Genomic DNA, 23,316 nt, shown 5'->3' with positions numbered 1-23,316 from the left:
AACCCAAGACCCGCCACCAGATTGTGCACCCCCACTTTTATACAAAGTCCGGTGCCCATTTTTACATTTTATTTTAATTTCACCTATATTTAACCAGGTCGGCCAGCTGAGAACAAGTTCTCATTTACAACTGCGAGCTGGCCAAGATAAAGCAAAGCAGTGCTACACAAACAACAACACAGAGTTACACATGGAATAAACAAACATACAGTCAATAACACAATATAAAAAATCTATATATGGTGTGTACAAATGAGGAAAGATTAGGGAGGTAAGGCAATAAATAGGCCGTAGTGGTGAAGTAATTACAATTTAGCAATTAAACACTGGGGTGATAGATGTGCAGAAAATGAATGTGCAGTATAGATACTGGGGTGCAAAGGAGCAAAAAAATAAATAACAATATGGGGATGACGTAGTTGGATGGGCTATTTACAGGTGCAATGATCTGTGAGCTGCTCTGACGGCTGATGTTAGTGAGGGAGATATGAGTCTCCAGCTCAGTGATTTTTGCAATTTGTTCCAGTCATTGGCAGTAGAGAACTGGAAGGAAAGGCGGCCAAAGGAGGAATAGGCTTTGGGGGTGACCAGGCTTTGGGGGTGACCTGAAATATACCTGCTGGAGCGCGTGCTAAGGGTGGGTGCTGCTATGGTGACCAGTAAGGCGGGTCTTTACCTAGCAAAGACTTATAGATGACCTGGAGCCAGTGGGTTTGGCGGCGAAAATGAAGCGAGGGTCAGCCAACGAGAGCATACAGGTCGCAGTGGTGGGTAGTATATGGGGCTTTGGTGACAAAACGGATGGCACTGTGATAGACTGCATCTAATTTGCTGAGTTGAGTGTTGGAGGCGATTTTGTAAATGACATCGCTGAAGTCAAGGATCGATAGGATGGTCAGTTTAACGAGGGTATGTTTGGCAGCATGAGTGAAGGATGCTTTGTTGCGAAATAGGAAGCTGATTCTAGATTTAATTTTTGATTGGAGATGCTTAATGTGAGTCTGGAAGGAGAGTTTACAGTCTAACCAGACACCTATGTATTTGTAATTGTCCACATATTCTAAGTCAGAACCGTCCAGAGTAGTGATGCTGGACGGGCGGGCAGGTGGGGGCAGCGATCAGTTGAACTTAGTGCACTTAGTTTAACTTGCATTTAAGAGCAGTTGGAATAGAATAGACCTACAGGCCTCCCGGGTGGCACAGTGGTCTAAGGCACTGCATCACAGTGCTAGCTATGCCAACAGAGATTCTGTGTTCGAGCTCAGCCGGCCGCGACAGGGAGGCCCACGGGGCGGCGCATAATTGGCCTAGGCGTCGTCCGGGTTAGGGAGGGTTTGGCCGGCAGGGATGTCCTTGTCTCATCGCGCACTAGCGACTCCCGTGACGGGCCGGGCGCAGTGCACGCTGACCAGGTCGCCAGGTGTACGGTGTTTCCTCCGACACATTGGTGCGGCTGGCTTCCGGGTTGGATGGGCGCTGTGTCAAGAAGCAGTGCGGCTTGGTTGGGTTGTGTTTTGGAGGACGCCTCTCCCGAGTCTGTATGGGAGTTGCAGCGATGAGACAAGACTGTAACTACTACAATTGGATACCACACAATTGTGGAGGGAAAAAAAGGGGGGGTAATTAAAAAATATATATAAAATCAAAAAACAGAACTACAGGTATGACTGAAGAATGAAGCAGGTGTTAAACATGAGCTTTAATACACAGAAAGCAGCAGTTGACTACTTCATTGTCAACGCTTTAATCAAACCAGTAGGCCATTTCACTATCTTTAATAATACCATATATGTATCATGACATTAGCTTTTATAAACTTCAATCCGTTTTCCTTTATCATATTTTGGACCAGAATGAGGCGCTCTCCACTACCAATTGTTCCTGCAGTGAGTGTTCAACATAATCATTGAATGTTTTCATAATTTATCTGCAGATAATCGCCAAAAAGCAGTAGTAGCCTATCATTACGCAAATTAGGGAGCCAAATGAACGTCCCTCAAACCGATGCGTTCTGGTTCCGTGCCCCTAACAAATCCGATCAAACAGAACAACTCATCACTAGGCTACACTGACAAGTCACTTTAGCAGTCACTAACAAGTCTTCACGGGTTTATAATCCGAGGAAAATACAAACAAGCTCTTTGGTTTACTTGTTCCGATGCTATACCATGGACATTATAACAATAATTAAGTGGATTTCAACTCATCGTTACCACTTACATTACATGGGAAATGTAAATTCACTCACAGGAGACAATGAAGAAACATCATGGTCTCCCTCCCCCATGAAAATACATTTGACTGCAGCCAACCACGGTGTACAAAAATAACACAGGTATCACTTTGTGACTGACAGGTACCTGTCCTACCAATAGATCACTAGATTATGCATATCGTTCGGGAGAAGCCTATACAGACTCTTCTGACTTGCGATTTGAAAGTTTTAAATGAAAAGAAACCTAGTTAATTTATGATGTGGAAAAAGTAGCCGGCTTACAACTAATCTGTTATCGGCTATTTAGACGTTTATGGAAAACACTGCCTTTCTGGCAGTAGTCCAATAGAGTAGAATATTCCACCCAAAGAAGACACTCACCTTTCTGGCAGTAGTCCAATAGAGTAGAATATTCCACCGAAGAAGACACTCACACTCACCTTTCTGGCAGTTGTCAAACTAATGATAGTTGTCAAACTAATGATAGTTGTCAAACTAATGATGATAACTATACTGAACAAAAATATAAACGCAACATGTATAGTGTTGGTCCCATGTTTCATGAGCTGAAATAAAAGATCCCAGAAATGTTCAGTACGCACACATTTTTTGGGGGTGCACACATTTGTTTACATCCCTGTTGGTGAGCAGTTCTCCTTTGCCAAGATAATCCATCCACCTGATAGGTGTGGCATATTAAACAGCATGACCATTACACAGGTGCACAATAAACGGCAACAAAAATGTGCAGTTTTGTCACAGAACACAATGCCAGAGATGTCATAAGTTTTGAGGGAGCGCGCAATTGGCATGCTGACCGCAGGAATGTCCGTCAGAGCTGTTGCCAGAGAATAAAATGTTCATTTCTCTACCATAAGCCACCTCCAACGTCGTTTTAGAGAATTTGGTACGTCCAACCGGTCTCACAACCGGAGACCATGTGTATGGCGTCGTGTGGGCGAGCAGTTTACTGATGTCAACGTTGTGAACAGAGTGCCCCATGGTGGCGGTGGGGTTAGGGTTATGGTTTGGGCAGGCATAAGCTACGGACAACGAACACAATGGCATTTTATCGATACCGTGACGAGATCCTGAGGCCCATTGGCCCATTTTTAAGGTATCTGTGACCAACAGATGCATATCTATATTACCAGTCATGTGAAATCCCTAGATTAGGGCCTAATGAATTTATTTCAATTGACTGATTTTCACATATGAACTGTAACTCAGTAAAATCAATGAAATTGTTGCATGTTGCATTTATATTTTTGTTCAGTATACATGATGCCTATGAACCACCTTTCTGACTGAAGTTGCATTTGTAGAATATAATAGAATTGAACAGTCTCTCTAAAACACACCTTTCTGACAGTAGTCAAACTTGTAGAGCTCGCTGGCCTCAGGCTGCTGCTGACAGTACACCAGGTAGTGAGTGATGTTGCCGTTGGGGTCCGTTGGGGGCTTCCACTTCAGGATGATCTGAGAGGACGAGTTAGATGATGAGATGGGGTCCAGGGGCACGGACGGTTCTGGGGGAGAACACAGATACATACCATACGGGTTACTAATGTCTATGACAGAGAAACTCAAATCTGGACCTGATGTCCAGTTCCACTGCTGGTTTTCATACACCTGCCTTCGAATCTGAGACTGATTCAAACTTGGGACATCAGGTGAGTGCAATTAACTACCAGGTAAAAAAAGGTCCAGAATCAGATTTGAATATCCCTGGTCTATGATATAAACCAACTAAATTCTGTTAGTGCAGGGGTATTCAAATCGTGGCCTTGAGATCTGTACACTGCTGCTATGTACTCATTCTTCCTTGCTAACCATTGAAGAATTTTAGACTGAGTGTACTCGGGCCAAATAACCAATCAACTAACTACTGGGGAGGATTGAGCACCAGCAGTCCTGCGTAAGTCAATGCCCAGACATGAACTCCCCTTTATTTAGTCAAATAACAATATGATAACCAACAAAAAAGGTTCACAGTGTTCGATACACTATAGTTATTTAGAAATAAGCGTATGTATCAGCAGCGGAAGGGGGAGGGGTAAAAACCCCAGGGTGAGTGACTGACAGGACAGAGAGTACCAGGCATCACTGTCTGTACCGGTGTGTGATGACATTCGGTCTGTGACTGATGATGACGGTGACACCTACAGGGTACAGGTCAGACCACATTATCAGACTCTGTTAGAGAACAATGAACAGTAAGTCTAATGACAGATTCTCCTCTCGAGGTGTGTGTGTGAGCGTTTGTGGGGGTGACGGAGTCGTGACACAGGACAGGTGCCTGACAGGCGAGGTGGGTGAAACTAGAAAAACCAGAACACCCTGGAGAATGCACGCCACCCTCCAGCCAGCTTGTCGATAGTGCTGTGCCAGCTGCTATGACTTTAGAGAACAAAGATCATGTTTAATGAAAGCTTCTCCTAGAGGTACAGCACCTTGCGAAAGTATTCGGCCCCCTTGAACTTTGCGACCTTTTGCCACATTTCAGGCTTCAAACATAAAGATATAAAACTGTATTTTTTTGTGAAGAATCAACAACAAGTGGGACACAATCATGAAGTGGAACGACATTTATTGGATATTTCAAACTTTTTTAACAAATCAAAAACTGAAAAATTGGGCGTGCAAAATTATTCAGCCCCCTTAAGTTAATACTTTGTAGCGCCACCTTTTGCTGCGATTACAGCTGTAAGTCGCTTGGGGTATGTCTCTATCAGTTTTGCACATCGAGAGACTAATTTTTTTTCCCATTCCTCCTTGCAAAACAGCTCGAGCTCAGTGAGGTTGGATGGAAAGCATTTGTGAACAGCAGTTTTCAGTTCTTTCCACAGATTCTCGATTGGATTCAGGTCTGGACTTTGACTTGGCCATTCTAACACCTGGATATGTTTATTTTTGAACCATTCCATTGTAGATTTTGCTTTATGTTTTGGATCATTGTCTTGTTGGAAGACAAATCTCCATCCCAGTCTCAGGTCTTTTGCAGACTCCATCAGGTTTTCTTCCAGAATGGTCCTGTATTTGGCTCCATCCATCTTCCCATCAATTTTAACCATCTTCCCTGTCCCTGCTGAAGAAAAGCAGGCCCAAACCATGATGCTGCCACCACCATGTTTGACAGTGGGGATGGTGTGTGTTCAGCTGTGTTGCTTTTACGCCAAACATAACGTTTTGCATTGTTGCCAAAAAGTTCAATTTTGGTTTCATCTGACCAGAGCACCTTCTTCCACATGTTTGGTGTGTCTCCCAGGTGGCTTGTGGCAAACTTTAAAAACACTTTTTATGGATATCTTTAAGAAATGGCTTTCTTCTTGCCACTCTTCCATAAAGGCCAGATTTGTGCAATATACGACTGATTGTTGTCCTATGGACAGAGTCTCCCACCTCAGCTGTAGATCTCTGCAGTTCATCCAGAGTGATCATGGGCCTCTTGGCTGCATCTCTGATCAGTCTTCTCCTTGTATGAGCTGAAAGTTTAGAGGGACGGCCAGGTCTTGGTAGATTTGCAGTGGTCTGATACTCCTTCCATTTCAATATTATCGCTTGCACAGTGCTCCTTGGGATGTTTAAAGCTTGGGAAATCTTTTTGTATCCAAATCCGGCTTTAAACTTCTTCACAACAGTATCTCGGACCTGCCTGGTGTGTTCCTTGTTCTTCATGATGCTCTCTGCGCTTTTAACGGACCTCTGAGACTATCACAGTGCAGGTGCATTTATACGGAGACTTGATTACACACAGGTGGATTGTATTTATCATCATTAGTCATTAAGGTCAACATTGGATTATTCAGAGATCCTCACTGAACTTCTGGAGAGAGTTTGCTGCACTGAAAGTAAAGGGGCTGAATAATTTTGCACGCCCAATTTTTCAGTTTTTGATTTGTTAAAAAAGTTTGAAATATCCAATAAATGTCGTTCCACTTCATGATTGTGTCCCACTTGTTGTTGATTCTTCACAAAAAAATACAGTTTTATATCTTCATGTTTGAAGCCTGAAATGTGGCAAAAGGTCGCAAAGTTCAAGGGGGCTTTCGCAAGGCACTGTATGTGTGGTTGATGGAGTCATGACACAAGACGGGCTGAATCCAGGTTCGGTTCAACCTCCACAAAGACAGAGAGACAGAGGTAGCCTGGATGCCAGCCAAACATAACGTGACAATAAGTGACAAGGACTTGGCAATAAAGCGGAAACAGATGTGGGACCAGGCTTGAGACGAAAACGGTGAAACTGTAATTACAGTAGAACACTGTTTGAACTGCAACTAGAACACCCTTGACATGCCTGCCCGCCTCCGATGGTTGTGTGCCAACTGTGGCCTCACACCAGGCTGCGTGGTGCGACGAGGCGGCACTGTAATGTGGTTTATCAGGAAGGAAGGAGACAACGCACAACAAGTACAAAGGAAGCCAGTCAGACAAACTTAGACACCTGTCTGTGTTCAACCCTAAACCACAGCATGTCCTCTGGAGACACACACAGTGACACACACAGTGACACACACACACAGGGAGATCTAAATGCACGCAGGGTGACACACATACACAGATAGACACACACACACAGGGTGACATCAGATTCATGACCTCAGCTTGTGTGACTTCAGACATTGGGCACGAAGCAGAGACACAATGAGACTGGGAGGTACAAGTAGCACTCCTGTCTCATCATCATTTCCTTCCTCTTCCTTGTTCTCGTGCCATTAGCTATGACACACCTCAGCTAACAGTCGAGGTGAGGCAGAGGACAACAGCCAATCTACCAGCTACTGTAGCTCTTATACCACTTATCCTAACCAGGGGTGGTCAAATCCTACCTTTGACTCTGGAGAACCTGCTAGCCAATTAATATATTGGATAGTCCACTCACCAGTTGGTCTGATTAAGGGGTTGGGGGAGGGGGGTGATGGCTTGAGATCACCAGAGAGAATGAGGAGTCTTACTCACAGAATTGAATGAAGAACTGTATGGTTGCGTCACAAATGTCACCCTATTCCTTATATGGTGTACTACTTTCGATCAGGGTCCATAATGGTCAGAAGTTGTGCACTATATAGGAAATAGGGTGCCATTTGAGAGGTAGCTAATATCTCAATAAGGGCTCTTACTGGTGGCGTTGGTCCTGATGTAGATGATCTTGCTCTTGGCCCCGAGGACCTGGTGTTCATCAGAGGCAGAGAGCTGGGTCTTGACCATGATGGCGTACTGCGTCCAGGGCTTCAAAGACAAGATCAGGGTACCTGGAAGGAACAATAGTATTGGTACATGCTGCAGCACAGACACTATTGAGCGAAACACTTTTTGTTCTTACCTTGCTACTACAGTGAATCGGGGTACCTGGAACAATATTACTGGGATGTGTTGCAGCACGGACACTATTGAGCAAAACACTGGTTGTTGCTTCCTTTCTACTACAGTGACCAGTATGTACCTGTACTGTATGCTGAAAGTTGTCAAATATGAATGGCTAAGCAGCTAAAATAATTTAACCGTCCGTCCATTCTGTATAGTTGTTAGACAGATTGACAGACAGGTGACACTCATGATGGATTAAAGATAGACTAAATGCAAGACTTCGCTCTCACACAGTCACACACAGCATCATCGCACGTGCAAGAGTTCATGCTGTTACAGCACGGTAGCCAGGGCACCAAAACATAGGAGAAGTTGAGCCTCTCACTTCAACGCTCTTAGTTGTTGTGGAAATTGACCCACTTATACTCTTTACTTTCTGCAGCTACGTCATATTGCTGAGTCTACCTTTAATCAACCGAAAACATTGTTTTGTCCATTTTTATTCATGCACATTTTGGGGCATCATGTCTTAATAAACACAATATTTCTGCATCCAAACCTCTATTTTGGATTTCCCCCAAGATTTTGACAGTGTACAGACATCTATCCTTTCCAATACAGTTGTAAGACAGAAGAGAATGAAACGTTACCTGGCTCCACCTGTGGGTTGCCCTCTGTAGCCCGAGCTGGAGGATCCAGGTCAACTATTACCCAGTTAGAACCACACGCGTCCTGGCCGTCAAACTCTGTCACGTTGCGGTAGGGCCTGGGAGAGGGGAGAGACACAGAATAGCATAGATAAGAAATAAGGAGACACACATACTGCTCCAAAAAGGTCCTTAGAAAGGAGGAATTGTACTAGGCTCCAGAGTACATTGAATATTCTGCAAAGTTCTTCAGAAAGGAAGTGGTTAAATGGTATTAAGTTCCTAGGGACGACTGTTTGTAGCCCATAGTGTACTGATACAATTAAAACTCCACTTCTCTGGAAACTGCTCATTCCCAAAAGTAACTTGAGGGCTTTGGACTCCAGCTGCCCTTCTGAAAAATGATTTCAGATGGCACAGTCATGTCCGACACACACACACAAACGTGTGTACTTACGCTTCCTTGTAGAAGAGCATGAAGCCCAGCAGGTCTCTGAAGTCAGGAGGCCAGAACGGTTCCCACCTGATCACGATCTTATCATGTGTGGCACGCACCTGAGTGAACCTTAACTCCTGGTTCTCACCTGAGAGAGTCACACACACACACAATATGGTCAGTACTACACTGTCCTAGGTCTGTGACACACTACAGATGTATGTACGTGTGTGTGCACAAGCATGTGTGTGGGGCGGCAGGTAGCCTTGCGGCTAGAGCGTTGGGCCAGTGATGAAAAAGGTCGCTGGTTTGAATCCCCGAGCCGACTAGGTGAAAATCTGCTGATGTGCCCTTGAGCAAGACACTTAACACTAACTGCTCCTGTAAGTTGATCTGGATAAGAATGTCTGCTAAATGACTCAAATAAAAAAAAACATATATATATAAAGTGTTTTCATCTCTGCAAATTTGTGTGTTGGCGTTCATGCGTGTGTGTACTCAAGACTGTATGCTCCTTACAGGAGGCCTGGTCTCCATTGGTCTTGGATACGATGTCGTTCTTGTGCTGTCTGTCTTTGGTGCCTGTCACCTCCTCCATCTTGCGGATCTCTGACATGCAGAGCTTAATGTTGAGTTGAAAGAACATGCGTCCCTGGAGGATGGTCAGGTTGTGTTTGTTCCAGTCCCACAGCTGACGCAGGTTCTGGTTGTCTAACGCATAGAACGAGTAACCCCTGGGGAAGAAACAGACACCAGGGTTGGGGTCAATTCTATTCAAATTCAAGTCAATTCAGAAAGTAAAACAAATTCCAATTCATTAAATATAATTGGAATTCCTGTGTACTTTCTGAATTGACTGGAATTGACCCCAACCCTGACAGACACATTATACTGATGTATTTTTAAGTGTATTTTAAGTATTACTGACAGATATAGTTTAGAATATGAGAGGAGGAGGAGGAGGAGTAAGAGGAGCAGAAAGAGAAAGAAGCGAACTGCAGGGCTTGGAAGAAGAAAGTTGGAGGAAGAGGACGAGAAGGAAAGTCAACTTACCCATCTATCAGTGTGTCCCCTCTGATGACCTGTAGTTTGCGGAGGAAGGAGAGAGAGACGAGGGCGTAGGAGCGCCGGACAGTCAGATACCCTGTTATCTCCTCCAACTGACCAAGGTTAGCCTCCAGCTCTGCTGCTATGTTATCTACACACGCACACAATCAAATTATTATTAACTTAGAAGGAACTTTGGTTACAAGCAGGGGTGACATAATGACACACACATACACTTGTAAATTAGACAAGGGCTCACAATACTCACTTCCCCCTCTGAGGTTGATTTCCATGCTGCCGTTGAGCACGGTGCATCCTCTCAGAGCCTGTGCTGCTGTCACAGAGTCCACCATCTTCTGGCCCATACACACCTTAGGACACAGCCCAGCACATGGAGTACAGATTAACCTGCAGGAGGAGATGGAGAGAGCACACACGTCAGATAGGGATGAGGGGAAAAATACATACAGTAGAGAATCGCAATATTATTTTTTGCAATTTTATATTGATACTCTGACTCCAAGTACCTATTAGTAAAAAAATGGCTAGGTAGTTAACCTTAGCTAGCCCTAAATCGGCTGTACCTGCGCCAAAACTACAGATTGTTTTCAAATGTTTGAAATGGTATGCCAACATGTTAACACTTATCTCTAAAACTCGTTTTCTCATGGCTCTCTCTTGTTCCTCAGCAGCAGACATATAGTGAGCAATATGTTTGGAAAATCGGATCACAATAAAATCACAGTACATATAGAGTCGTGAGACACATAGAACCGCAATACACATCGTATCAGCACCTAAGTATCGTGATAATATCATACCGTGAGGTCCCTGGCAATTCCCAGCCCTAAGGTCATACGGTACAAACACACACAAGTCAGAAAACACACTCTTGGGGTAGACACACAGACTAACACAGTCAGAGAGTTCACATAGTCACCGAGTTCGACTCACAGGAGGTGGGAACCACTTCACAGACATAATCAAACTCTCACTTGGCGGTACACGCACGCACACACACGCGAGCAGAGTTTGCCCAACAGCTACTCTATAACCTCAAGTCACCTCACGATGAATTGAAGGAAGTAGGCAATAATCCTTTCATAAGAGCTACGGTGCCCTCATCTACCCCTCAACCTTCCCAGAGAGAGGGAGAGAGGATGAGAGCGAGGACTACTCTATAACCTAACAATGGAGTTAAGTTCAATCTTTCATAAGAGAGAAGTATACAATGTCGTACGCCCTGATCGAGCCCTTCAACCTTCAAACACAGAGCCAAACCATTCACGATGTGTCAAGGTAGTTTTTATGCTGACTGGTTTGAGAGGTGAGAGAATGATCTGGTCTAGTGAGCACACAAGCACACTCACTATGTTATCCACACACACGCACACACTGGCAGCTCCATCGAGGAAGAGGACATTTGTCTTCCAACCTTTGTTGTTGGGTTCAGTGTGCGTTTCTCCTAGGGCTGTGTCCGACTAAAGTAAAACGTCTCTCTATCTCTCTCTCAATCTACACACAATACCCCATAATGACAAAGCAAAAACAGGTTTTAAGAAATGTTTGCAAATGTATTTTTAAAAATCTACTGAAATATGACATTTACATTAAGTACCAGATTCTTTATTCAGTACCTTGTTGAAGCACCTTTGGCAGCGATTACAGCCTCGAGTCTTCTTGGGTATGACGCTACAAGCTTGGCACATTTGGGGAGTTTCTCCAATTCTTCTCTGCAGATCCTCTCAAGCTCTGTCAGGTTGGATGGGGAGTGTCGCTACACAGCTATTTTCAGGTCTCTCCAGAGATGTTTGATCGGGTTCAAGTCCGGGCCACTCAAGGACAATCAGAGACTTGTCTCGAAGCCACTCCTGCGTTGTCTTGTCTGTGTGCTTAGGGTCGTTGTCCTGTTGGAAGGGGAATCTTCGCCCCCAGTCTGAGGTCCTGAGTGCTCCATTCACCTTTCCCTCAATCCTGACTAGTCTCTCAGTCCCTGCTGCTGAAAAACATCCTCACAGCATGATGCTGCCACCACCATATGCTTCACCGTAGGGATGGTGCCAGGTTTCCTTCAGATGTGACACTTGGCATTCAGGCCAAAAAGTTCAATCTTGGTTTCATCAGATCAGAGAATCTTGTTCTCATTGTCTGAGACACTTTAGGTGTCTTTTGGCAAACTCCAAGTGAGCTGTCATGTGCCTTTTACTGATTAGTGGCTTCCGTCTGGCCACTCTACCATAAAGACCTGATTGGTGGAGAGTTGCAGAGAGGGTTGTCCTGATGGAAGGTTCTTCCATCTCCACAGAGGAACTCTGGAGCTCTGTCAGAGTGACCATCGGGTTCTTGATCATCTCTCTGAACAAGGCCCTTCTCCCCCAATTGCTCAGTTTGGCAGGGCGGCCAGCTCTAGGAAGAGTCTTTGTGGTTCCAATCTTTTTCCATTTAAGAATGATGAAGACTGTGATCTTAGGGACCTTCAATGCTGCAGAAATGTTTTGGTACCCTTCCCCAGAACTGTGTCTCGACTAAATCCTGTCTTGGATCTCTACGGACAACTCCTTGACCTCATGGCTTGTTTTTTGCTCAGACATGCACTGTCAACTGTGAAATCTTATATAGACAGGTGTGTGCCTTTCAAAATCATGTCCAATCAATTGAATTTACCACAGTTGGACTCCATTCAAGTTGTAGAAATATCTCAAGGATGATCAATGGAAACAGGATGCAACTGAGCTCAATTTCGAGTCTCATTAGCAAACGGTCTGAATTCTTATATTTCTGGGGGTTTTTAATATAAAAAAGGTTTTAATATAAATTTGCAAACATTTCTAAAAACCTATTTTCGCTTTGTCATTATGGGGTATTATGTCTCGATTGATGAGTGAAAAAAAATCATTAAATCCATTTTAGAATAAGGCTGTAACGTAACAAAATGTGGAAAAAGTCAAGGGGTCTGAATACTTTCTGAATGCACTGTACATTAAGGAACTATTGTCATTGTCAATGGATGGACTCTTCGCTTGCTGTTTGATGTTTGAGGTGAAGAAAACCTTACTTGAGAAGCTCCACACCTCATTAGTGGTGGTGAGTTAAGACAATCAGAAATACTATCAGATCCACAAATGGGCACATTTATAGGCTCACATTTGTGAGCAGGCCAGATAGCCCAGGCCTACTTCTATGCGTAATCAGGTGCGCGTCCTTACTCAACAATGACATGAGCGCTCCAAACAAAAGAAAATGAATTAATTTACAAAAGTCGAACTTGAATTCCATAAACCAAATCTTGTATCTGTAGCATAGGTTATGCGCTCTGCAAACAATGTGTCCACTCCAACAATGAGAACAGTAAATTACTTTAATAATAAAGTATTGAATGCATTAACAGAAATTACCATAACCCAACCAACATTGTACATTAGAAATTATGGGAATTAGCAGTAAATGTACTACTGGTGATATATGCAATTGAGAATTGATAGACTTACAATCAAAGGGAAAACAATTCACACAATGAAGTTATGAAACAATGAATGTGCATGAATCGGCTAGAGCGAGTGCATTCTGGAGAGAGACATGCGTTGTGAATCTTAGCCACACTCCCCTTCTTCTTGGACTCCGCCATCCCCGTTGCCTCTGCAATAGATAAGCCCACTGAGACAGGCACAAATCAGCCAGGTGTCTTGTGTGCCCCCCCCCAAAATATACGTGTTACTGCTCGATTAAAAATAATATTGGCAGATCAATAGCCTATCGACCAAACAATCGTACAGTCAACTAAATGGGGTCAGGTCTAGTTTCTTCCTGCAGCATTTGTAGCATATTTTCATGGAAACGTGTGTCCGTGTGTGATTTACTAAAACTAATACGTGAAGAGTGGCGGTATGTGGTGTTGGATAGAGCAACACTGTTGTAGCATCAGCAAATGACCCCAGTATATAGTGCACTATAGTCACTATGGGAGCCCTGGTCAAAAGTAGTACACTAAATAGGGAAAAGGGTGCCATTTGGGATGCATTCAATAATGATAGGCAGGCGGGATGACTTACAACACTACCTATTATGTATAGTGAGAGCGAGAGAGGAAAAGAGTTGGGATAGTGGAGGGCGAGGGTAGAAAAATATATGTGTGAGAGAGAGAGAGAGAGAGAGAGAGAGAGAGAGAGAGAGAGAGAGAGAGAGAGAGAGAGAGAGAGAGAGAGAGAGAGAGAGAGAGAGAGAGAGAGAGAGAGAGAGAGAGAGAGAGAGAGAGAGAGAGAGAGAGAGAGAGAGAGAGAGAGAGAGAGAGAGAGAGAGAGAGAGAGAGAGAGAGAGAGAGAGAGAGAGAGAGAGAGAGAGAGAGAGAGAGAGAGAGAGAGAGAGAGAGAGAGAGAGAGAGAGAGAGAGAGAGAGAGAGAGAGAGAGAGAGAGAGAGAGAGTTTTTATAAAACCTTTATTTTTTACTCAAGTGTTAACATAAATAATGACACACTGCCTTTTCAGAAATGAAACAACAAATGTTATTCCTAAACAAAAATAAATACATAACATATACATTCAACTTATTTCAGCAGCAAAAAATAATTTCCCCTCCTCTACAAAACAAAGCGCTCTTTCGTAGGCCCACTTCTCCTCAAATAATAGGAGATCTTTTACAGCTGAAAAGAACTCAAAATCTACTTTTATTCTTGCTTTCACTAAACCTTTAAAAACACATCTTACATCCTGCCCATATCCCGTTTCTATCTTATGTTTCCTACTCAGAAAAATTGACATCTTAGCTTGTCCCAAAATAAAATTTAACATTTGACATTTTCTTTTCTGTTGTTTACTATATTGAAACCCCAAAATAAAAACAGTGTTATTGAAAAACTCCCCTACTGCTTTAAACAAAGATTCCAGCATTTCCAATAGAGGTTTTATCCTCTCACACTCCATAAAACAGTGAAAAATGGTTTCTCTTATATTACAAAAAGGACATCCATCTCTAACATCTGAGTTAATAACAGATACAAAAGCATTAACTGCAATGATGCCATGCAAAACCCTCCATTGCATATCACCAGTACCCTTTTGTAACGGTGGTTTGTACAGTGCTCTCCATGCTGGCTTTACCTTGTCATCAATGCCCAATTTTACCCTCCATGGAGTATCTTTTCTATTTTTCAATTTATCTTTATTCAACACCTTGACACACCCCCTATACAATTCCTTCCCATTCACCTCATCCAAACCCACCTCCTCCAACCCTCTCAAATCCAGCAATAACGCCTTTCTTTCTGACTCTGGGATATTTGGTGTAATCCCTAGTTTTGGAAATGAGACGTCTTCATCTTGCACCTTCTTCTTGTGGCTACTAAGCATACCCCATTCTTCCGCTGACAGAGCCTTCCTACAGCTCCCCAGCATTTGTCCGACAATCCTTTCCGACCTCATCCCCAACTGTTCTGCCACCCGTCTTCCATCCATTAAGGCGGGCCCAGCCATGGCCATTAACTGTCTTAAGGTGATGATTTTCCCCTTCACCAGAATCTTGGAGAAATGTGGAACAGCTGCAGTTGTACAGTCCAGTCTTGCCCCATACACCAGAGGTTCCTCCAACAGCCAATGCACTGACTCCGCTGAAGTTCTTCTGGACACCTTCATTACGCTCCACACTCTGAGAAGGCCTCTATAAAACGGAGGTACTCCCTCCCTAGAAATCTGGCTACTATCAACCAGAAATAAAGCCTTCTTTAAACCTAATCCTCCAACCCGCTGTAATATAAGACCTGCCACCCCTCTCCACACCACATTTTCCGGTCCATAAAGCAACCTTTGAATAAACTGAAACCGAAAAGCAGCAGCCCTACTAGCAAGATGTACAAGACCTTGTCCCCCCTCCTCTTTTGACAAATACAAAACACTTTGTGGAACCCAGTGATACTTATCCCAAAAGAAATCCACAATAATTGCCTGTATCTTAGCCAGAAGGCCAGATGGTGGTTCTAAAACTGACAACCGATGCCACAGTGCAGAGGCAATCACATTGTTAACTATAATAGTGCGCCCCCTATATGACATACGAGATAGTAACCAACGCCATCTCCTCATCCTCCCTTCCACCATTTCAACCACCCCACTCCAATTTTTTTCCATAGTCCCCTCATCTCCTAGGTACACTCCAAGATACTTAAAACCTCCCTTACACCATTCTAGCCCCCCTGGCAAAACCATGATCCCTCCAGACCATTCTCCAATCTGTAAAGCACAACTCTTTTCCCAATTTACCTTTGCAGAGGATATTCCCCTAAAACGATCAACCATTAGACTCAAACTATCCACCTCCGCTTGATTTTTCACTAGCACAACTACATCATCAGCATAGGCTGAAAGACGAATAGGAGGAATATCCTCTGAAAGGCACACCCCTGCAATGCGACTTCTAATGCTATTTAGTAGTGGCTCTATAGCAATAGCATATAACATCCCAGACATAGAACATCCCTGCCTAATACCTCTACACACTTTAAAAGGAGCACTCAAACCACCGTTAACTTTCAATACACTTTCAATGTCACCATATATCACCTTTATCATGGCAATAAAACCAGAGCTGAACCCAAACGCCTCAAACGTGTGCCATAAATATTGATGTTCAACTCGGTCAAATGCCTTTTCCTGATCAATTGAAATTAGACCAGCATCCAACCCAATAGCCTTAGAGACGTCCAAAAAATCACGAATCAGAGAAATGTTATCCCCTATCTGCCTGCCAGGAACACAGTAGGACTGATCCGTATGTATGATTTGCCCCATCACCTCCTTCAGCCTGTTGGACAAAGCCTTTGACAATATTTTATAATCAGTACACAATAAAGCCACCGGCCTCCAGTTCTTCACCTCCCTCAGGTCACCCTTTTTAGGCAGTAGGGTGAGGACAGCCCTTCTGCAGCTTATTGGTAGTAACCCTTCGGTTAAACTATCATTAGCTACTTCTAACCAATCCTCTCCCAACATAGCCCAAAAAGACTTAAAAAAGTCAACGGGAAGCCCATCAATGCCTGGTGCCCTTCCATTTTCCATGCCATTTAATGCAGTGTATAAATCCTGCAAAGACAATGGTTGCTCAAGCTCAACCTGAGCTTCTGCAGGCACCTTTGGGAGCCCATCAAAGAACTGCTGTGTCACCGTTTTGTCCTCTTTGTACTCACACTTGTAGAGCTCAGCATAGAACTCTACTGCCCTCTTTCTAATTTCACTAGGGCTAGTGAGCTCTTGTCCAACAGCTGATTTGAGACAATGAATAATTTTTCTTTGTCCATTCTTTTTCTCTAAACCAAAGAAAAATTTGGATGAGGCATCCATTTCAGATATGCCCTGAAATTTACTTCTCACCAATGCCCCCTGTGCTCTGATACCCAGCAGATCTGCCAATGCAGCTTTTCTCCTCTTGAGGGCCTGAGTATGGCCTCGATCTCCTGTGGTCTCAACCAACGTCATGAGTTCCACTATTTCAATCTCTAGGGCTTTCATTGATCTGGTGATATCCTTGGTGACATTCTCCGTGTATTGATTACAAAATTGTTGAATCTGGATTTTCCCTATATCCCACCATTGTTGAAGGGATACAAAACTGGCCTTTTGAGACCTCCACCTCTCCCAAAAAAAACTGAAACAATTCCTGAAGTGAGCATCACTCAATAAAGTTATATTAAAATGCCAGTATGCGCTTTTAGGTTTTACATCGTTAATGAACACCACCTCTGTTATTAAACAATGATCAGAAAATCCCACTGGAGTTATCACACTTGATTTACAGACCTGAGATTGATGCTCAAAAACATAAAACCTATCTAACCTGGCCATAGAGATGATGTTCTCTCTCACATGCGCCCAGGTGTACTGCCTTGTTCCTCCATGTTGACTCCGCCAAATATCACACAGTTCATTTGTTACAATAAGGCGTTTCAAAAACGTCCTTGAGGCTATATGAGGTTCTTGGTGATTTCTATCTAAATCACTAACTGTGCAGTTAAAATCCCCAGCAATAAACAAATAATCTTCTTTGTTACATTTCTCAATGGTATTTGATAATGTCTCTAAAAAACATACCCTCTCAACTGTCACCACTGGGGCATATACATTTATCAGACACATATTGATGTTTTCATACCTTGCTCTAACTTTTAATAACCTCCCCTCAACTACCTCTTCAACCTCATATGACAAAGGCAAAAACCCTTTTGAGAACAAGATAACCACACCCCCACTTTTTGAGTTTTTATGACTACACACCACTGTCCCCCCCCACTCCTGTTGCCACATAACTTCATTTTCCAAATTACTATGCGTTTCTTGTAGAAAAATTATGTCACTTCCCTTTCCCCTCATTAACTCATACACCATGGCTCTTTTTTTAACATCTCTTGCCCCATTTACGTTTAAAGAAGAGATCTTAAAACTGCTCATGGATAAGAAAAAAATACAGAGGAAGATACAGCCACCACATCTCTTTACAGAGTTAAAACTGCAACTGAACTCTTTCATTTTCTTTAGAATTTGCATCACTTATTACTCTCGTGACCACTTTCTTGAGTCTAGCAATTTCAGGGCTTTTCAAACCTCCCCCTGTAATTTTTGACATCAGAAACTTTGCTGATTCAATAAACAATTCACGTTCAGGGAAAAAATCAGTTACATTGTAATCCTGCATATATTTCTTGCCTTTTGTCAACTTCAGAAATTGACGTATCTTCTCGATCCCATACCTCCCTTCCACCCCATCTATCTCACTATATTGTTGTGACGCGTCAGATGACTCACTCTCGCTATCCTCCCCAGAAGAAAACCCCATCTCTACAACCTGTTCATCTTCACCTGATTTATCCATCTCTACCTTTCTCTTAGAATTAGACCCTTCACCACCCCTTAAATTCTTCCTTTTACTCCTCGGTATTTTGAAAACATCCGCTTCCTTTTCCGTTATTTCAATCTCCTCTTGACCTCCAATTTCATTTTCCAGCACCACCTCAGCGACGGCAGTCGCAATCTCACCTACTGTTTCCCCTCCCTCTTTGTTCTGATCTACCACAATTGCCCCCGTATCCACAATGCCTTCCTCTCCTACTTTTCCAACCACATCTGCCCATCTTCTCTCTTCCCCTACACCTGTAGTATTTTCATCCCTTCGCTGTGGTACGTTAGTTGCACCCGCACTAAAGCTACTACCAGGCTCAGCGCGTTCATTCTCGGGACAATTACGCACCAAATGCCCCTCTCTTCCACATCCAAAACATTTCATTGATTCAGTAGATGCATAGAAGACATAATCAAATCCATCAATCTTAAAACTAAACGCTAAATTCAGTTCATCTCCTTCCTTCTTTAAAATCATATGCACTTGTCTCCTATGAGACACGACATGTTTCAACAACGGAGATTTGCATCCAAAAAGAACCTTCTTTATTGTAGATACGATTTGACCATGGCGAGATAACTCTCGCTCTAACACTTCATCTCTAACAAATGGTGGCACGTTAGAAAGCATAACTTTCTTCGCAGGATTCATAAGCGGAAATACCGGCGTCTGTGTCTCCCGCAACACAACACCCCTCTCAACTATCTTATTCACCTTTTCAATTGAATCTAAGAATATCACTACAGCGCTATTCATCCTTGAGGCTGATTTGATGCTATCATACCCAATGATAGCACCCACAGCCAAGCTACATTCTTCCACTGAACACCCAGCCGCAGCAGGAATTTTTACTCCATGCCTCCGACTAAGTTTTTCAAACTCTACATTTCCGCGAGTGGCCATTGCAACCAGCCCCACCCGCTGGTTGTGCCCTGAGCGAAAAAACAACCTCAAAGATCCCACCACCCCTATACGTGCTCAAAGATCCCACCACCCCTATACGTGCTTAGTGATAGTTAAACAATATATCCCGTAAAACAACTAAACTAATCAATATATATATATGTACATACCAAAACCCAATAGAGTGAAAAGAAATTCCATTCGCTCTCACTCACAAACACTCTGCTTGACGACTCACTCCCAGCATGCACTCCGACACGAGAGAGAGAGAGAGAGAGAGAGAGAGAGAGAGAGAGAGAGAGAGAGAGAGAGAGAGAGAGAGAGAGAGAGAGAGAGAGAGAGAGAGAGAGAGAGAGAGAGTTTTGAGTTTTTATAAAACCTTTATTTTTTACTCAAGTGTTAACATAAATAATGACACACTGCCTTTTCAGAAATGAAACAACAAATGTTATTCCTAAACAAAAATAAATACATAACATATACATTCAACTTATTTCAGCAGCAAAAAATAATTTCCCCTCCTCTACAAAACAAAGCGCTCTTTCGTAGGCCCACTTCTCCTCAAATAATAGGAGATCTTTTACAGCTGAAAAGAACTCAAAATCTACCTTTATTCTTGCTTTCACTAAACCTTTAAAAACACATCTTACATCCTGCCCATATCCCGTTTCTATCTTATGTTTCCTACTCAGAAAAATTGACATCTTAGCTTGTCCCAAAATAAAATTTAACATTTGACATTTTCTTTTCTGTTGTTTACTATATTGAAACCCCAAAATAAAAACAGTGTTATTGAAAAACTTGCCTACTGCTTTAAACAAAGTTCCAGCATTTCCAATAGAGGTTTTATCCTCTCACACTCCATAAAACAGTCAAGGTAGCTCTCTATTACAAAAAGGACATCCATCTCTAACATCTGAGTTAATAACAGATACAAAAGCATTAACTGCAATAATGCCATACGAAAACCCTCCATTGCATATCACCAGTACCCTTTTGTAACGGTGGTTTGTACAGTGCTCTCCATGCTGGCTTTACCTTGTCATCAATGCCCAATTTTACCCTCCATGGAGTATCTTTTCTATTTTTCAATTTATCTTTATTCAACACCTTGACACACCCTATACAATTCCTTCCCATTCACCTCATCCAAACCCACCTCCTCCAACCCTCTCAAATCCAGCAATAACGCCTTTCTTTCTGACTCTGGGATATTTGGTGTAATCCCTAGTTTTGGAAATGAGACGTCTTCATCTTGCACCTTCTTCTTGTGGCTACTAAGCATACCCCATTCTTCCGCTGACAGAGCCTTCCTACAGCTCCCCCAGCATTCTTGCGACAATCCTTTCCGACCTCATCCCCAACTGTTCTGCCACCCGTCTTCCCATCCATTAAGGCGGGCCCAGCCATAGGCCATTAACTGTCTTAAGGTGATGATTTTCCCTTCCACCAGAATCTTGGAGAAATGTGGAACAGCTGCAGTTGTACAGTCCAGTCTTGCCCCATACACCAGAGGTTCCTCCAACAGCCAATGCACTGACTCCGCTGAAGTTCTTCTGGACACCTTCATTACGCTCCACACTCTTGAGAAGGCCTCTATAAAACGGAGGTATTTCCTCCCTAGAAATCTGGCTACTATCAACCAGAAATAAAGCCTTCTTTAAACCTAATCCTCCAACCCGCTGTAATATAAGACCTGCCACCCCTCTCCACACCACATTTTCCGGTCCATAAAGCAACCTTTGAATAAACTGAAACCGAAAAGCAGCAGCCCTACTAGCAAGATGTTACAAGACCTTGTCCCCCCTCCTCTTGACAAATACAAAACACTTTGTGGAACCCAGTGATACTTATCCCAAAAGAAATCCACAATAATTGCCTGTATCTTAGCCAGAAGGCCAGATGGTGGTTCTAAAACTGACAACCGATGCCACAGTGCAGAGGCAATCACATTGTTAACTATAATAGTGCGCCCCCTATATGACATACGAGATAGTAACCAACGCCATCTCCTCATCCTCCCTTCCACCATTTCAACCACCCCACTCCAATTTTTTTCCATAGTCCCCTCATCTCCTAGGTACACTCCAAGATACTTAAAACCTCCCTTACACCATTCTAGCCCCCCTGGCAAAACCATGATCCCTCCAGACCATTCTCCAATCTGTAAAGCACAACTCTTTTCCCAATTTACCTTTGCAGAGGATATTCCCCTAAAACGATCAACCATTAGACTCAAACTATCCACCTCCGCTTGATTTTTCACTAGCACAACTACATCATCAGCATAGGCTGAAAGACGGAATACGGAGGAATATCCTCTGAAAGGCACACCCCTGCAATGCGACTTCTAATGCTATTTAGTAGTGGCTCTATAGCAATAGCATATAACATCCCAGACATAGAACATCCCTGCCTAATACCTCTACACACTTTAAAAGGAGCACTCAAACCACCGTTAACTTTCAATACACTTTCAATGTCACCATATATCACCTTTATCATGGCAATAAAACCAGAGCTGAACCCAAACGCCTCAAACGTGTGCCATAAATATTGATGTTCAACTCGGTCAAATGCCTTTTCCTGATCAATTGAAATTAGACCAGCATCCAACCCAATAGCCTTAGAGACGTCCAAAAAATCACGAATCAGAGAAATGTTATCCCTATCTGCCTGCCAGGAACACAGTAGGACTGATCCGTATGTATGATTTGCCCCATCACCTCCTTCAGCCTGTTGGACAAAGCCTTTGACAATATTTTATAATCAGTACACAATAAAGCCACCGGCCTCCAGTTCTTCACCTCCCTCAGGTCACCCTTTTTAGGCAGTAGGGTGAGGACAGCCCTTCTGCAGCTTATTGGTAGTAACCCTTCGGTTAAACTATCATTAGCTACTTCTAACCAATCCTCTCCCAACATAGCCCAAAAAGACTTAAAAAAGTCAACGGGAAGCCCATCAATGCCTGGTGCCCTTCCATTTTCCATGCCATTTAATGCAGTGTATAAATCCTGCAAAGACAATGGTTGCTCAAGCTCAACCTGAGCTTCTGCAGGTCACCTTTGGGGACCCATCAAAGAACTGCTGTGTCACCGTTTTGTCCTCTTTGTACTCACACTTGTAGAGCTCAGCATAGAACTCTACTGCCCTCTTTCTAATTTGACTAGGGCTAGTGAGCTCTTGTCCAACAGCTGATTTGAGACAATGAATAATTTTTCTTTGTCCATTCTTTTTCTCTAAACCAAAGAAAAATTTGGATGAGGCATCCATTTCAGATATGCCCTGAAATTTACTTCTCACCAATGCCCCCTGTGCTCTGATACCCAGCAGATCTGCCAATGCAGCTTTTCTCCTCTTGAGGGCCTGAGTATGGCCTCGATCTCCTGTGGTCTCAACCAACGTCATGAGTTCCACTATTTCAATCTCTAGGGCTTTCATTGATCTGGTGATATCCTTGGTGACATTCTCCGTGTATTGATTACAAAATTGTTGAATCTGGATTTTCCCTATATCCACCATTGTTGAAGGGATACAAAACTGGCCTTTTGAGACCTCCACCTCTCCCAAAAAAAACTGAAACAATTCCTGAAGTGAGCATCACTCAATAAAGTTATATTAAAATGCCAGTATGCGCTTTTAGGTTTTACATCGTTAATGAACACCACCTCTGTTATTAAACAATGATCAGAAAATCCCACTGGAGTTATCACACTTGATTTACAGACCTGAGATTGATGCTCAAAAACATAAAACCTATCTAACCTGGCCATAGAGATGATGTTCTCTCTCACATGCGCCCAGGTGTACTGCCTTGTTCCTCCATGTTGACTCCGCCAAATATCACACAGTTCATTTGTTACAATAAGGCGTTTCAAAA

The 23,316-nt window shown here is 43.1% G+C and overlaps 1 protein-coding gene across 3 annotated transcripts in view; it reads right to left on the bottom strand.

Annotated features, from left to right (window-relative positions):
- LOC100136604 (insulin receptor) overlaps window positions 1-23,316 on the bottom strand; it is a 140,039-nt gene that overhangs the window by 23,953 nt on the left and 92,770 nt on the right. For all 3 annotated transcript variants that reach the window (XR_005040201.2, XM_036966057.2, XM_036966058.2), the window contains exons 5-11: window positions 9,924-10,063; window positions 9,662-9,806; window positions 9,128-9,342; window positions 8,630-8,756; window positions 8,176-8,291; window positions 7,339-7,470; window positions 3,577-3,744 (exon numbers count right to left, since the gene is read on the bottom strand). Coding sequence is in view for 2 of the 3 variants with exons in the window: in XM_036966057.2 (XP_036821952.1) it covers window positions 3,577-3,744; window positions 7,339-7,470; window positions 8,176-8,291; window positions 8,630-8,756; window positions 9,128-9,342; window positions 9,662-9,806; window positions 9,924-10,063 (1,043 nt within the window). In the remaining variant the exon portion in view is untranslated. The remainder of the gene's footprint in view (window positions 1-3,576; window positions 3,745-7,338; window positions 7,471-8,175; window positions 8,292-8,629; window positions 8,757-9,127; window positions 9,343-9,661; window positions 9,807-9,923; window positions 10,064-23,316) is intronic.

This window comes from Oncorhynchus mykiss, chromosome 28 (genome assembly GCF_057628025.1).
Source record: "Oncorhynchus mykiss isolate SJ-2025 chromosome 28, ASM5762802v1, whole genome shotgun sequence".
Lineage (NCBI taxonomy): Eukaryota > Metazoa > Chordata > Actinopteri > Salmoniformes > Salmonidae > Oncorhynchus > Oncorhynchus mykiss.
The sequence above is the reverse complement of the archived record's forward strand: the minus strand, read 5'-3'. Positions and strand labels throughout refer to the sequence as shown.